The sequence below is a fragment of the Oculina patagonica genome, chromosome 3, assembly GCF_052425735.1.
Source record: "Oculina patagonica isolate OP01 chromosome 3, crgOcupat, whole genome shotgun sequence".
NCBI classification, from domain to species: domain Eukaryota; kingdom Metazoa; phylum Cnidaria; class Anthozoa; order Scleractinia; family Oculinidae; genus Oculina; species Oculina patagonica.
Genome location: NC_135760.1, coordinates 21914925 through 21929433, shown reverse-complemented (window position 1 = coordinate 21929433; position 14509 = coordinate 21914925). Strand labels below are relative to the sequence as shown.

Sequence of the window (14509 nt, the reverse complement as noted above, 5' to 3'; positions counted from 1 at the left end):
AACACAAGCCAGATGGCCATGAGTTGGTCATCTTGTTGTGGTGTTGCCTTGGCAGCACCACATAATCAGCACTGCTCAGTGGGGTCCTCAATAGCTTTCAGTTTCCCAGTTGAATGATAGGGGTATCGAATGGTCTTTGCGAGCATTTGCGAGCATGCGAGCACAGCGTTTTTCTTTGCGAGCACGAGCATTGACAAAAGTTAGCCCTGCGAGCAACGAACACTTTTCAAAAAGCTACCTCCACAAAAACCGAGCGTGCGAGCACTTGTAAAACTTTGCGCGCACGAGCAAACGAGAACCTACTAAAATTTTCCGAGCATTCCGAGCAGAGGCCTAATTTTGCGAGTACCGCAAAGTTTTGAGGGACCATTCATGACCCCTTATGATCAAATCAGACAAGGGTTCTGTCCACAGAGAGTTAAACGTTAGAACTACATTAATTGACTGACTTAAGAATAATTACTGAGAACAACTCGAAGATGGGTTCCCCTTTTGAGACATTATCACTTACTCTTATACTACAAAAATTTATGTTCGCCGATATTAGTGAATTGGCCGATCACTTTGATACAGTAACCTCTACAACAGTGCCTTAACATTCTACAATGACAGTACTGAGTTGTATTATAAACCTCATTGAATACATGACCACGTTTTTCCGACTGTGCCTTTACTTAACAAGATCGTAATCATAGTGCGAAGCCATATCAGTACATGATGTTGCATATATACTAAAACAGTGGATAGTGGTTTTTGGCGCGCGCTGATTGGCTACTCAAACTCCGAGTATCCTTTGCTATTCACCTCCGAGCAACTCGCGCGTGAAAACTGTCATCTTTGACAAAAAATAAACTAGTCAAAAATCATCCTTTGGGGCTATATTATCTCACTGTTTTAATATATACTAAAACAACTATTCACCTCAGTGTCGGTGGTTAGTGGTGGATTTCCTCGCCGCTTCGATTCGCGGCTCGGTAAACATCCACCACTAGCCACCTTCACTTCCGTGAATAGTTGTTGAAGATAGTCCTTATATCCGCTTCCGGCTCAAATCCATATATTTGTCCCTAGCTTGGGCACTGGCCCGGGTAACCAATCCCCTATCACTACTGTACTTTGAAACCTAGTCACCGTATTCCATTCCGGACTGAAAAATATTTAACTTTCAGTAATTTATACCATGTTCGGGTAAACTTAAAACCATTTTTTTTTTTTCAGTAGTAGTTAACTAATATGGTCTATTTCCAGCGAATCCGTTAATATGATTGGCTGTGCTATCGTTACTTACATTTTTTTTCAGTTGGTTGGTAGAACGCGGAAAGATTCTATTGAATCTCGTGGAAAGCTCTCGCTTTCTCCGAGCAAAAATTCAATCCGGCTTTGCCTCGTTCAATGGAATTTGCTTGTAGAAAACTAGAGCTTGTACTGTAATTGCTATTTCTGAATCTACACTAAGTATTTCGGCTGCATACAGATATAATTTGCAATCCCTGATCGTCTTACGGAAGTAATGTTTTCTCGTGAGTTAGAAGAGAATTTAAGAACATCAGTCGGGAGCACAAACAGTATACAATGTATGCCAATTGGAGTTAAGGCGGCCGCGGTAGCACGTTAGCTGACAAAACGTGATGTTTTATTAACGTTCGTTTTAGCGATGTTAAGTGAGTTTTGATGCCTCATGAATTAGAATTATCCTTAAGCTCTCAAATTATGGAACTTTATATAGATAAGAAAAGCAAGATATTTTTGGTATAGTCTAAACAAGAATTTGCTAAGTGGATATTTCCACTTTCTTTGTTTCCTTCTCTGTGCCCAACAGGTTTTAGTACAACAAACTCTGACAAGTAGGACGAACTCTGACAAAGCAGGACGATTATGTGATCTCAACAAAATCTACTGATTTGAGCAAAAGCAGACTCCCCGAGTAGAATTAAAGAAAATGAAACGAATAAACAAACTACAACTTCCTTTGATCTATTCAATCAATGTTGCTTCATCGATTGCTAGACTAAAGCGTATATGAACATTCTGATGTTTTTCCACAAGGTAAAAAACAAGTCCAATTCAGCGATGCATATTCCCTAAGTGAGATATAGGAAATCCCCATCTTATGTGAAAAAACTTTATAATTTGTTTAGGAGAACCCAGTAAGCGATATATAGTTGGAGAAGGTTCTGCAACGACCGCAATCGATAACCTAAACCCACCAAAGCAATTACATAGCTGAATCGATGTGCCTGCATAAAGTGGAATAAACCTATCACTCAGTCGGCGAAATCCAAAACTCGCACAGCCGCGAAAAAACGCGGGAAAACCCAAGGCTTTCGGCTTCTTATTGGCCGACAGGACCACATCTTCACGCTGATTGGTCAGATCACACGACACCTGTTTGTTGAGCCCAATCACTAAGACGCTTACGAAACGGAAAAAGCAAAACAAACAGTGCTAACAACATTCATCTAGAACTAGTGGGAAACGGTTTTAATGATTGCGGTAAAATTGGTCAGGAAACTTTGTAATGTTTCAAGGCTAAATTCCAATTCGGAGTCTATGTGGAAATAGTATTTCAATAAGAAAATAAAAGGCTGGTGTTAATCTTTGTCCAGTCTTGTTCCATATAAGAAATGAGCTGTTCGAATGACCTGAACATTAGCCTTCTAATAAGACGTCCACATTTTTGGGATCTTGTGTTTTGCAAAATATTGTTTGCACGCATGAAGCAAACGATATAATCTTACTATTATTTTTTTTTCAGAAAATGATGTAAAAATAAAAGAGTAAAGCGGAAACAATACAATAGATAGACGGTTTCTAGTGCTGGCAGAAGCTAAAGTAGGCAGAAAACGGGCTGCCTGACAAAACCCAAAACCATGGAAGCGAAGAACTTAAGTTTCAAATCAGCAAACTCACACCATCACAACAAGCTTTAGGCTTATAGACATTTTATTTGGTCTTTAAGCGAAGTTTTAACCTTGAAATCTTTAAAGGTTTCTCTCTAATGTACAAACAAAGAAATGTGTTCAATGTTCAGTTAATATCGTATTTATATTATTATGTCCAAAAAGCACTTGTACGAAATTGACTCGGATATGTACAAAATCAATTTGTTCAAAAGCTTAAACGAAATTGTACATGACAAAATGGAAATATGAAAAGAGACAAACTGTCTCCTAAATGTCAATCCCTACGCCGGAGAAGGAGGGAAATCCATTTTAAAAACTAAAAATATCTCGTTCTTTTTGACTGTGTGTTTACGAAGGGGGTGGCAATTCCGACAATTCATTTGTGCTCATAATCTATTTTATTACTCAAAACACTGATTTTTAGTGATCGTATTGTCTACAGATTTCTGATCTTGCAGTCGATTTTTCTTTCAAATGTTTTATTTAGGGTCTGGATCAGTGTTACGTCGGTCGACTTGTAACCCCTTCAGAGCCAATCCTTTTTTTGCCTCTTTTGTCATTATCAAATGAAAAGTGAATTCGTAAAAGCTTGAGATTATTGTCATTTTATGACAAATGGCCATAATTGTTTTCCTGAAAGTAGAATAGATGGCAATTAGGGCCTTTTTTTTCACCATTAACACATCCTAGCTGTCAGTCACAAGACCGCGTGCGAAAGCCATTTCTAATGAGGAGCAACGACAAAACGCTCTTTGCCGATATTTCCACTTTCAAGCACTTTTCCGCTTCCCTAATCGATGCATTTTCCCACTTATTTCACAATTAAAACGGCGGGAAAAAAACTCAATTTTCTCCGTGTGTGTTTTTCAAACACGCGAACGAAATCGAACGAGAAATTGGTTAACATGAAAGCTGTGCACTACAACGAAGAGATTATTCACATCAATGTAGTTTTCAAGAACATTTACAATAAACCACTATTGGTAATGGAAGTTGAAATTTTCCAAACATAATTTCTGCTTAAGAGCTATCCTGATCTTCTCACTCACGTATTCGTTTTGTTAAATTTATAATTTAGCGTGTTGGCAAGAAACAAATTAAATTCCAATATCTTACTTGCCCTGGCTAACCCTAATAGAATTGAAATTGATATTTCTCGCGGATATTTACAAAGATTAATTCCGTCTTGTCATGTTCTTCATTCTCCTTTTTTGTCCTCAGATTCTTGGCCGCCTTCTGTGACGTTTTCGTTGGTTTTTTCCTTACCAGATACCGCGCTCGATCCGTCAGGTTTACTCGTGGTAGATTCTTGGCTGCTCGGACTGGATTCCTTTTTCCACTTCATACGTCTGTTCTGAAACCAGGTCTTGACTTGGGTCTCGTTCAATCCCAGCGTTTGCGCCAGCTTTGCGCGGTTCGACGTATCCAAATACTTTTGCTCCGCGAATGTTTTCTCCAAAACGCGCAGCTGAAGGTCGGTGAAGACGGTGCGCGATTTGCGACATCTTCGACCGCTTGGCGTTCTGAGAGTCGGTTTAACTCGAAAATATACGGGCAGTTGGCTTAGAACCTCAGGGCTGGGATCTGCGAAAAAGCCAAGAATTACTCCGTCAAGAAAACGAGAGGACAGTTTATGATTAATGGGGATCACTAAATCCTTGAGATGTGTTGACACAGGATTAAAAAGCAGCCAAGATTTCAAGGGTTGCTTCGTTACAACAAAGGCAAGTAACCGATGATCGGTAATTGAAGCCCTTGAAAGCTATGTTCGATTTACATCTTCATGGCAGAACTGCTTCCTTTCTTAAGTTCTCGAGGCATAAAGTCCTTGAGCAGTTGTTTTATAAGAGGAAATTACAAAAGAATAATCTATTGTTAAGGTGAATTGTATGCCGTTCTTGCTTTTATGTTATAAAACAGAAACAACAAGCGAAATTTGTTTGTAACATTATACCCAAGACAGGTGAAATTTTTGCTGTATGCTGTACAAAGCATTGTGTCACTGTCTCACTGTTTTACCTGCTCTGCGAAGAAGTCCCACCTAAAATCTCCTTTCTTAGAAACACAAAAAATAAGTAATCTTTTCAACCCTTAACAAAAATTACTAAAGCTCTCGGGATCATTGTCAGTTAACTTGATCTTCTAGTGTTTGAAAACAGCTTATTCTAATTCAACACAAGAGAATTCTCTTGTTCAACATGGACACATTTTCTCTTGTTTCAACGGCTCCGATTAAACAATGAATGGAAGTAACAGGAATTCTTTGCTTGTAACAGTAAAACTAAAGCTCTGCCTGAGACCTCAGAAAAGCTTCGAAGCTAAGTCTGGAAGCTATGAGTGTAAACTAGCCATAAAGATATTCCGCCGAAGAGTAAACTCTTGATTTTCAGTCACATTTCGATGTAAACTAAACTGGGGTTTGATGACCGATATTAAAGTGAGATAGGACATCTTCTTTGTATTTTTCTTTTCTTCTTTTTGGTTTAAGCAGCTGATATCAAAAAAATGGATTTCTTAAGATTATGTTGTTTTTCAATATTGTAAAATGCAACAAAAAGTTGAGGATTTCCTCTTTAATCGTAATTACGTTTTCTCTGTGTTCATTGCCGCTCCATTAGATTATCTATGTAATGATTCAATGGAGATGTTATGTCTAGGGGAAGTTGGTCACTCCGAAGAAACACGCGATATTTTAAGCCAGTTTTTTCTCCACAAATAAGCGTCCAACTTGTGTCTTGAGCCTCTTCTAGCATAAAGAAGTCTTAAGATTAATTTGGACAGAAATCTAGGGATTTTACCTCAAAACATTTTAAAACCACAAATGCTAATCTGAAAACGTGCCTTTTTCTCATTCACGCCTGTCCGAGATATGCCCCGCCAAATTTATTTCACAGAAAAAAATGTTTAGTACCATTTCATCGCACATACCGTGAATTTAAGTCAAACAATCGTGTTGTAGGAAACTCTTTTAACAAAGGCAATTTGTCAAACATGTTCCATAGAGTTACACTGCTGTTGTTAGCTTTTGACAAAAGAGTGAGAGAGAAATAATACTAGTCCCAATTTGATGCAAGCATAGCTTACTGAATTAGCGGATACATTTGATAGCAATGCCTTTTCTAGAAGAAAGGATAAAACTTTTGTGCAATCTGACAAGGAAACGGCCAAAACAATAGGAGCAGCTCACTCAGCATGGTGAAAAATTATGACAAAACTGCATCAAGAGTTGAAAATAGTTGATAAAGAGTGTGATTGATTTTGAGCCAAATGGGCTCGCAATGAAATTTTGACGTGCAAAATTAAGGCATGGTCTAAACTTTTACACGCACCTTGAAACATCGGCACGTCATCCCGTTGCCTCTGCGTGAGAATCGAGTGCATCCCAAATTTCAAAGGGTTGGCGTTTGGAACGGACGATCTGGGCTCCTGAAAGCTGGGCTGTTTTGGAACAAGGAATGGTTGTCGTGGAACAAGAATATCATCAATACGGAATGAAGAACGGTTCTGCGCGTTGCGTGCGCTTGAGCTGCCGTGACAAAATGGCGTTTGCTGGTACAACAAGAAAGGGTCTTGATAAAACATGATGCTGCTGTTTCGTCGAGTTGAGAATTTTGGCCCTCGCAGATGTGCGTATCGCTTGAAATGTCTTCGAAGCAGATGGCTAAGTTATTTGTGTCCTTTGTTACGGCTACAGAACGTCGATTACATGATTGACAGTTGGAGAGCTTCCCTTGTTTGAATACGTATTCAGAGCTTATTAAGTTTATACCAGAGTCTCTGTGAGCAGGCGTCAACTGGAAAAGCTGAAAGCAAACGACTCAAGAATGATACAACTGAGTGTACAACTGAACAAGGGTTAATTCCCATGGTTTTGTCCCTCCTTGTGCAGTTAAATTAACGGTGATCATTACACAATTAGTTTATATCATTACTCGAAAGGGTGTCAATTAGTAATCATTATCTTAAGATAATCGAAGGTGGAATTCAATTAACTATTAAAACACAAAATACAGAAAAGTCAAGATAAATCATTTCCTTTGTCGGCGAGTGTACTCTCCGCCTAACGCAGATAAAAGGGAAATTGACAAATGGTTTTAGCAGTCCGGATAAATAACAGAAAACCATTAGCTATTGTTACACTCCATTAAATATGTACAGCTAATTTAGTTTTTTTCGGCGTGGAAAACAATAGCACGAAAGTGCTCGACTCACCCAAAGCCGACGACAAAAGTTATAAACACAGGGCCAATATAATGAGAAGTGCATGCAATTCACTTTTGATTTCAAGTTTGACACAAACAAATTTATTTTGTTACTCAACACAATGCAAGCCATTTATGAGTGAAATGAGTTGGCGGTTACTTATTTCATATTTATGTATTGTGGATAGACTCATTCACATATCAAATAATGCCGCACCAATGTATTTATCGAACGAACATTAAGTAATTGTCAGTCAATTGGCACTTGTGAGTCTACGGTCATTTTCCGCCTCAACGCTCCCAGACCCGAGTCATTGAAGCAGCTTCATTATAAAACTCTTTAAAAATAGCTTCTCTTTTCTTTTATAAAATGCGATTTATTAGTTTTCTCGGAGGCCATTAAACAACTTTGAGTTGATCGAAAGTGTGTTGGTGTTGCCTGCCTCGGAAGCCCATTAATTGCCGTTCTATAAATCGCTTAAAGTAATTTCAGCGATAAAAACCACAACTGTAAAACAAATCCGGTCCATTAAAAAGAATCTAGAAAGGTATTTTGCTTTTGAGGTTTCACGCCATATGTGTTTGCAAACTGACCCGACGGTTGATTTTCCAAAAACCGACAAAATTAAGTTTCGTTATCGCTATACGAGTATCACTCTTGCGTGAACCACGCGCCGATGTAGCCCTTCGTGAAAGAACTCTGAACGAAGTTCGTGCGCATTTGCGGATTCTTTGGGATGGTAATTTGAAATAATTGGCGCAAATTGATTTCTGAGGCCTCGCTAATGTGGCAGCTGGCCCACGAACGGATCCAATTTCGCTCAGCTAAAAAGCAAGCGAGAAGTCAGTCTAAAAGAAACAAAATGGATTTGCTCGTTTAAGTGGTGCGAGCAATTCTGTTTGTTCATTATTGTCTTCGATACATCCTGCGCACTCCCGAGTTACTCGTGAAAATTATTTTTCGGTATTCACCACCCTGGGTTATCTACTCTAAAGCAAAGACCACCCAAGACGGCTCTTGCCTTTCACGGAAAGAAATACAGTATTTATTTGGAACTCTGTGTTTTGGTGTAAAGTATTATTTCAATTGTTTGCAGCATAATAAATCGACACAACTAGATCCGGCGCCTTCCAAACTCTTATCTTGCGCGATAATACCATTAATAATAAAACAATAATCCTGCGGATTTTCTCTCTTTTATAGTTCTTGACCCACTTTGTAATGATCACTATTTTGGCCTTTATGGAAACTTTTCGAGCTCATTGCGCTCATAAATTGCTTAATTTATTAATGGTCTCAAAATGGCTTAAGTTCATGTCAAAAAAATTTCCCCATTCATATCCACTCCCTCCTCTTTACTCCCTTCCCTCTTCCACCTTATTCTATCTAATTCCTCTTTCTATATCCCGTTTCTTTACATCTCTCTACTCCTACTAACTTTTCTCATCTCCCACTCCAATTCTTTTTTTCTTTCTTTCTTCTCTTTTCTCACCCCTTACCACTTCTCTTTCTTATCCACACCTTCTTATCATTTAAACTATACAACTTCTTTTACTTCCCCTCCTACTCTTTCTTTTTTTTTTTTTCTCTTCCTATAACCTTTCTCCCTCTTTCCTCTCTCATTTTACTTCTTCAAATCACACATCAAACTTCTACTTCCACTAATCTTATTTCCACCTATCTACTTTTCTTTTTTTTTTTCTCCTTTTTGATGTCTTATTATTTTTTCTTTCCCTCCTGATCGCTTTTTTGTTCGTTATACTTAATACATATTTGACGGGCAATAAATACTAAATTTCTTCAACTCCTTTCAATATTCTCATTCACTGTAGACCGACGTATTTTTTGATTTCTTTTTTCGCCTTCCTTACTCTACTCTTCTTCATTATTTTACTCGCTTTTCAATACAAAACCCGCTTTTTCAAATTATTTTCTATAAACGTAAGTAAAAAAAAAATGGAACACAAATAAGTCTTTACAAACACCCGCCACCACTTTCTTCAACTTCTTGTTGTTCTCGCGAGCATTATCAACTTACAAAACAAATGGAGGGATGCGCTTTTTGTTTCACACTTCAAAGTATAGAGGAAGTTGCGGCAATCGAGGGGGATAACCGAGCTCGTTCGTCTTGGAGACTGCAATGATCTTATGCCATTTAATTTCGTGGCATTTCTGTTAGAGCACGAACTAGTTTTTGCAAGAGCAGGTGTATTTGGATTGTCTTCATCAAAGAAAGGCGAAATTATATAAGTCCCAAGCATCGCCATTCTAGTTTTTCATAGGAAATATTCAAAACCACGGGCCTTTCTAATATCCCACTCACCGTGGTGATAAAAAAGCCATTAGAAGCAGAGATGTGCTAAATGTGCACATGGCCGACAAGATCATTTGTAACGTATCTCACATTACGGTAGTATAAGCTTATAGATTTCCTTTAATGGCTGAGTGGAAAATTTTTCTAGGCAAAAATGTCTTGTTCACTTTTTCGTTGGCTATTTTTAGTGTGGCCAGATGGCAGGGTTTTTCTTCCTTCTGATTTTCCACCCTACTTCTTTCTCCGTAGGGAATAGTGTGGGTCAATTGAGCTCTATTACACCCCCCCCACCTCCCCCCCCCTTAACGAACCCGCCCAACCGGGAAATGAAAACCCGTCCGCGAATAGGACTTGAGTTTCCTTACGTTCTTCGTTCTTTCTATATACATGTGCACACGATTTTTTAGGCCGTTTTGTCCGTTCTTATGCCTAGAGTGCAGGGGCGCGCCTTTACTGTCGATCTTGTGCTTTTCTTGGGGGCCGAACTTTCTTTTTTTTCATTCTTGGTATGTTCATTTTATGTGTGTAACGTTCTTTCGGATACTATGGTTGAGACAGAAGTGACTGGCCTGGCGACTGACAATGATCTCACCGGCTGCAGGTAGGCGACATATTTTTTTTGCTGACTCGCTGCTGCTAAGGTTATGTTATTGGGGATGTAGGAAGTAAATGTGTTGTATTGGTGCCGCTGTGCGAAAATTTAAATCCGCGCTACTTATCTTCCTCTCTTCTTTTTTTTGCGGAAGTAGTTGGACTTCGCTGTTGTGTGCTTTTTTGCCTTGGCGTCAGTGGCCAACCATTTTTTTTTTTACGGTGCTTTATACAGATAGGTCAATTATTCCAAGAGTATATGGTAGGCGGTGACTCACGTCCTTTTTTATTCCCCGCCGCCGGTCGGGTCCAATTGATGTATTCTTAAAATTTCTTGCGATATTTGCATTGAAGCTGTTCTTTTAGTGAGTTGGTGGGCAAGTTAGAAAAGATTTTTATTTAATACTTGTAGAAAAATTTCCTCCATCGCTCGTGCGTGACGAAATCGGGAGAGTTCAGTGCGTATTTTTGGTTTTTTCTTTGTAGGCAATCTTTAGGATAATACTATTTTTCTAGTCTCAACGATTTCATTACCGTTTGTCTTTGCCAAAAAAATAAATATCTTTGCGTTGTCACGTTTTCATTGTTCTTTTCCGCGGATTCACCTCGACCTTTTACTGCTACTGTCCTAAACATAACCTAAATTCAACGACTACTCTCGCCTAAAATATAGAGATTTGGCATACCGGTCAGCTTTTTCCCACTGAATTTGGATATTTTCTTGAGAAAAATGTGTCACTTATCGAGGCTCAGCTGGCTCAGAAATAATAGAGATAAAAATATATTTTCAGGAGAGTCAATCTATGCAACTAAGGTAAGGAAAGGTTTACAGCGGTTGAAACGTCTGGGTAGTAAGAAGCTGAAAAGCGTGAAATTTCGGATTGTCGAGAAGTGAAATTTGAGCTCCGGTACGATTACCGTTATTCGTGGTTTTCTCCGTAATGAAATTCGAAACTAACTTATATCTTTCGTTACATACTAGGCCCTCAAACTGACAAGTATGAGTTTTTGGCTGTGGCCAAAATTTCTTTGATTTTTTCTGACCATGACAGTTAAGCAAGCAAGACATTATTTTCAAGGCGTCATCTTCATAAGTCAGTCCATAAGCCGCTTATTTCACGAGCTGATAAAGGTTGAACGTATTTAATGCTGTAGTATTGAATAAGGAGTGCTACATGGCACAGCGAAACACGAGAATTTTTTCTCTCTGGCTTAATTCGTTTTACCTCCGTAGTAAAATTTCCATAAATTAACTGTCCGGAAGAGCATGTCCCATTTCAGCAAACACATTTACGCCTTCGCCCCCACCACAAAACGACTAATGTATCTTTTATCCCTTGCTCAATCTTGAAAAGAAAGTGTTTACTTAGGAAGCAACGCAAGTGGCTTACCGCCAAATAGGATTTCACGAGAAAATTCTCTTAGTACTCTGCGATTTTCTGAACGCGTGAAAAGAGCTAAGGAAGAAACGAGTTTGATTTACAGCAGTGTGTCGTTTCTTGGAGGAAATTTCACGATCAAACTCAAATCCACCGAAATTACCTCCAGCGACAAAAGGTAGTTAGGCTAAGTCATATGTAAATACCATTTGGGAATTTTGCCATTTCCTGAAGACAATCTTAAGCTTTTATGGACACGTGGAGTCTATTACTAAATAGGGTTAATTAATCTAAGCAAACTGCGATTAGCGAACACCTCTCTAAAGGGTTACGTTTTGATGGGATAAAAGCTATTTGCTGTCATAGATTCGGTCGGCTTTCGTGGTTTTATTTTTAGTATAGAATAAGGCAATTAGTGCAACGCAAATTATTAAAAAACGTGCAGTAAATTTTTCATTTTGTGTCACAAAACAAAAGGTGTGATAAAGCGATTTTCTCATTATACAAGCTTTCTTTTCGTCTATTGTTGTATCATTTAAGAGCATAAAAGCCATCTCAAATTAATACAATTAATCTAAAGATTACGGTCAATTTTTTGTTTTTGTTTCTAAGCTGAAGCTCTTCACTTCATTGATTGGCGGAAAGCAGCTCTTGAATTTCAACTTATACAGAAGGCAGCTTTATTTGCTTACAAAGACATTTAGGCCAAGTTGACTCAAAATACATTTACTGAGGACACTTGACGATTTCATTTAGCTTCTGTCGACAGCCATCAGGTTCTAACTGAGTGTGCTTTGATGTATTTTCCAAGAAAAACTAATAAAGGTCTAAAAGATACATAAAAGACATTATGTATGTGCTCAACTGGCTGTTGGCCTAAACGTCTGGCAGTGTCTCGTATAAAACTGAATTAAGTTTCTTAGAGTCTCATTCTCGAAATAATTTAAAAAAAAAAAAAACACATTTCTGAATGCAATACTCGCATTACTTAGAAAAGATTAAATGTTGACCACGATTTGGGAATAGCAGTTGTTTAATCCACTTAAATTATACGATCTGTCATTGCGCTGTAATGTATTTAGGCGCGGCGATTTTACTGCAACTTATTACATTGCAAACGAATTACGTTTCAAATGTTTCTTTCTCACACAAAACTGCCACATAAGAACTGGCACTTCTTGATTACGTACCTAACTTGGGTATATACTCTTTCAGCATTAAGAGCTTAGCTGCTTAGAACTGAAATTAAAATTTGAGCTCGTTCATAGATTAAAATAAATGTCTACTTGTCCTCTTAAATGAAAGAGGAAGAAGGCTCCTATTGAATCGGAGACATTACAAGCACTCGATGAATGTAACAAAATCAACCTCAAGAAATACTGCATTTTGTATTCATTGACGAATAGATGACGAACTTGGTGCTGTTCATGTTCTAAACGTGAACAGTTACACACGCATCATACATGTCATATGTACACCCGGACTAGAAGGTACCAATAACCCTGAATGCCTGTAACAACTGCCTCAACTTGAACCAGAATGGTAATTATCTGCGGCTTCAGGAATGACATTCATGCACTTTCCCAAACAACAACACAAAACTGAGAGTTTATAATGTTTAAAAGGGGGGCGGAAAAGAATAAAACAGCGCGGCGGCGGCAGGCAGGGGGAGAAAACACGATACTGAGTGATTTGGCTACGTTAGAACCCTTTTTAGGTTGCATGAAAACATTACCTATCAGCTGCCGTGATAGCTCAGTTGGGAGAGCGTCAGACTGAAGATCTGAAGGTCCCTGGTTCAAATCCGGATAACTCGCATGAGTTCGAACAATCCCGGGTCTCGGCAATGTTTTTTTTTTTTTCAAAATTAAATGCTCTATCTAAAAATATGTATATTTGGTTTCCATTCACTCCCATTGATTTTTATTGAAAGATAAGTTTCTGATGTGAGTTTTTTTTTTTCAGTTGCGAATCACGCAGAGGTGTAAGTAAAGAGTAAGTAAAGATGGGATTTTTATTAGAGAGAGATCGGAGTGAAGGTGGGCCTTGAATGAAGGAGGAGTGAAACACTTTCGGCCCTTTGTCTGTTTGGGTCTTATATTTTGCTACAAAACTTGGGGAGGGAGGGTATATTTAGGCCGTCTGGGCGCCTCTCCAAGATCTGCTGCAACTTAAGCTCTCACCCTGATCTAGCCAACTCACACAAGACTAGCCAACATATGCATCTTAGTTCTGCTTATATTGTTATTATATTACCAAGCTTTCAGATTACAAGAATATAGATATAACTAGTCAGGGGATATTGCTTTGCAAATTATCAGTATTTACGCTACATAAAATTCATAAAAAGACAAGAATGAGCCCGGGGGGGGGGGGGGGGGGGGTACTCCCTATAATGGCCTATACGGGGAGGTTCCGCCTGAAAGGGGTACCTTTTTTAGGCTTCAGGTATACAAAAGGGTAGGGATTTCACAAGTTTAGGTATACGAAAGGGTATAGAAATCTGTCATTTAGGTTTTTGAAAGGGCCTTCAATTAAAATATTTCGAACATATGCAATTTATGGCTGTATTATTTCAATTTATTAAGCGCTACTTGAAAATGACAAGAAAACGTCATGTTTTAAGTCTATACCATGACTTTCAGGTATATGAAAGGGGTACCTTTTTTCATTAATAAGTATTTGAAAGGGGTACATTTTTCTGAAAAAATGGTATATAAAAGGGTAAGCGGCAAGGCTCGGGGCGGGCCTCCCCGTACCTTTAGGCTCTTCGCGGTGCCGGATGCTCAGTTAGGAGAACGTCAGACTGGATCTGGGTCCCTGGTTCACCGGAGAACTCGCGTGAATTCTGTCCCGGGTCTCGGCAAGTTTCCTTCCACCGTAATAATGATGAATAATGGTGATTCTCGTTTGTTTCTAGTCACATGGTTGTCGCTCATCTCCTTTTTCTTCTTCTGTCTGGGCGAAATGTCACTAACTTATTTTCCCACCTTTTTCTTCGAACGATTCCTGGGGAGCAAGAGTCCCCCAGACTTTTAACAACAAAATGTGTTTCCTAATGTTTTTATATTTTAAAATTTTGTAAGTGATATTTTTTCGAAAGTGAATTCTTTCTAAAA

The 14509-nt window shown here is 38.6% G+C and overlaps 1 protein-coding gene and 1 non-coding gene across 2 annotated transcripts; one reads left to right on the top strand and one right to left on the bottom strand.

Moving 5' to 3' along the window:
- Nucleotides 1-2916: 2916 nt before the first annotated feature.
- LOC144647058 (homeobox protein ceh-31-like) lies at nucleotides 2917-6809 on the bottom strand. Its single transcript, XM_078506799.1, has 2 exons — nucleotides 6233-6809; nucleotides 2917-4487 (listed from the first exon to the last, which is right to left on the bottom strand). The coding sequence occupies exons 1-2, from the start codon at nucleotides 6483-6485 to the stop codon at nucleotides 4102-4104; spliced, it is 639 nt and encodes a 212-aa protein (XP_078362925.1). The 5' UTR covers nucleotides 6486-6809; the 3' UTR covers nucleotides 2917-4101.
- A 6325-nt stretch (nucleotides 6810-13134) lies between these two features.
- Trnaf-gaa (transfer RNA phenylalanine (anticodon GAA)) lies at nucleotides 13135-13208 on the top strand. Its single transcript has one exon. It is a non-coding gene; the product is annotated as a tRNA-Phe (tRNA).
- Nucleotides 13209-14509: the final 1301 nt, after the last annotated feature.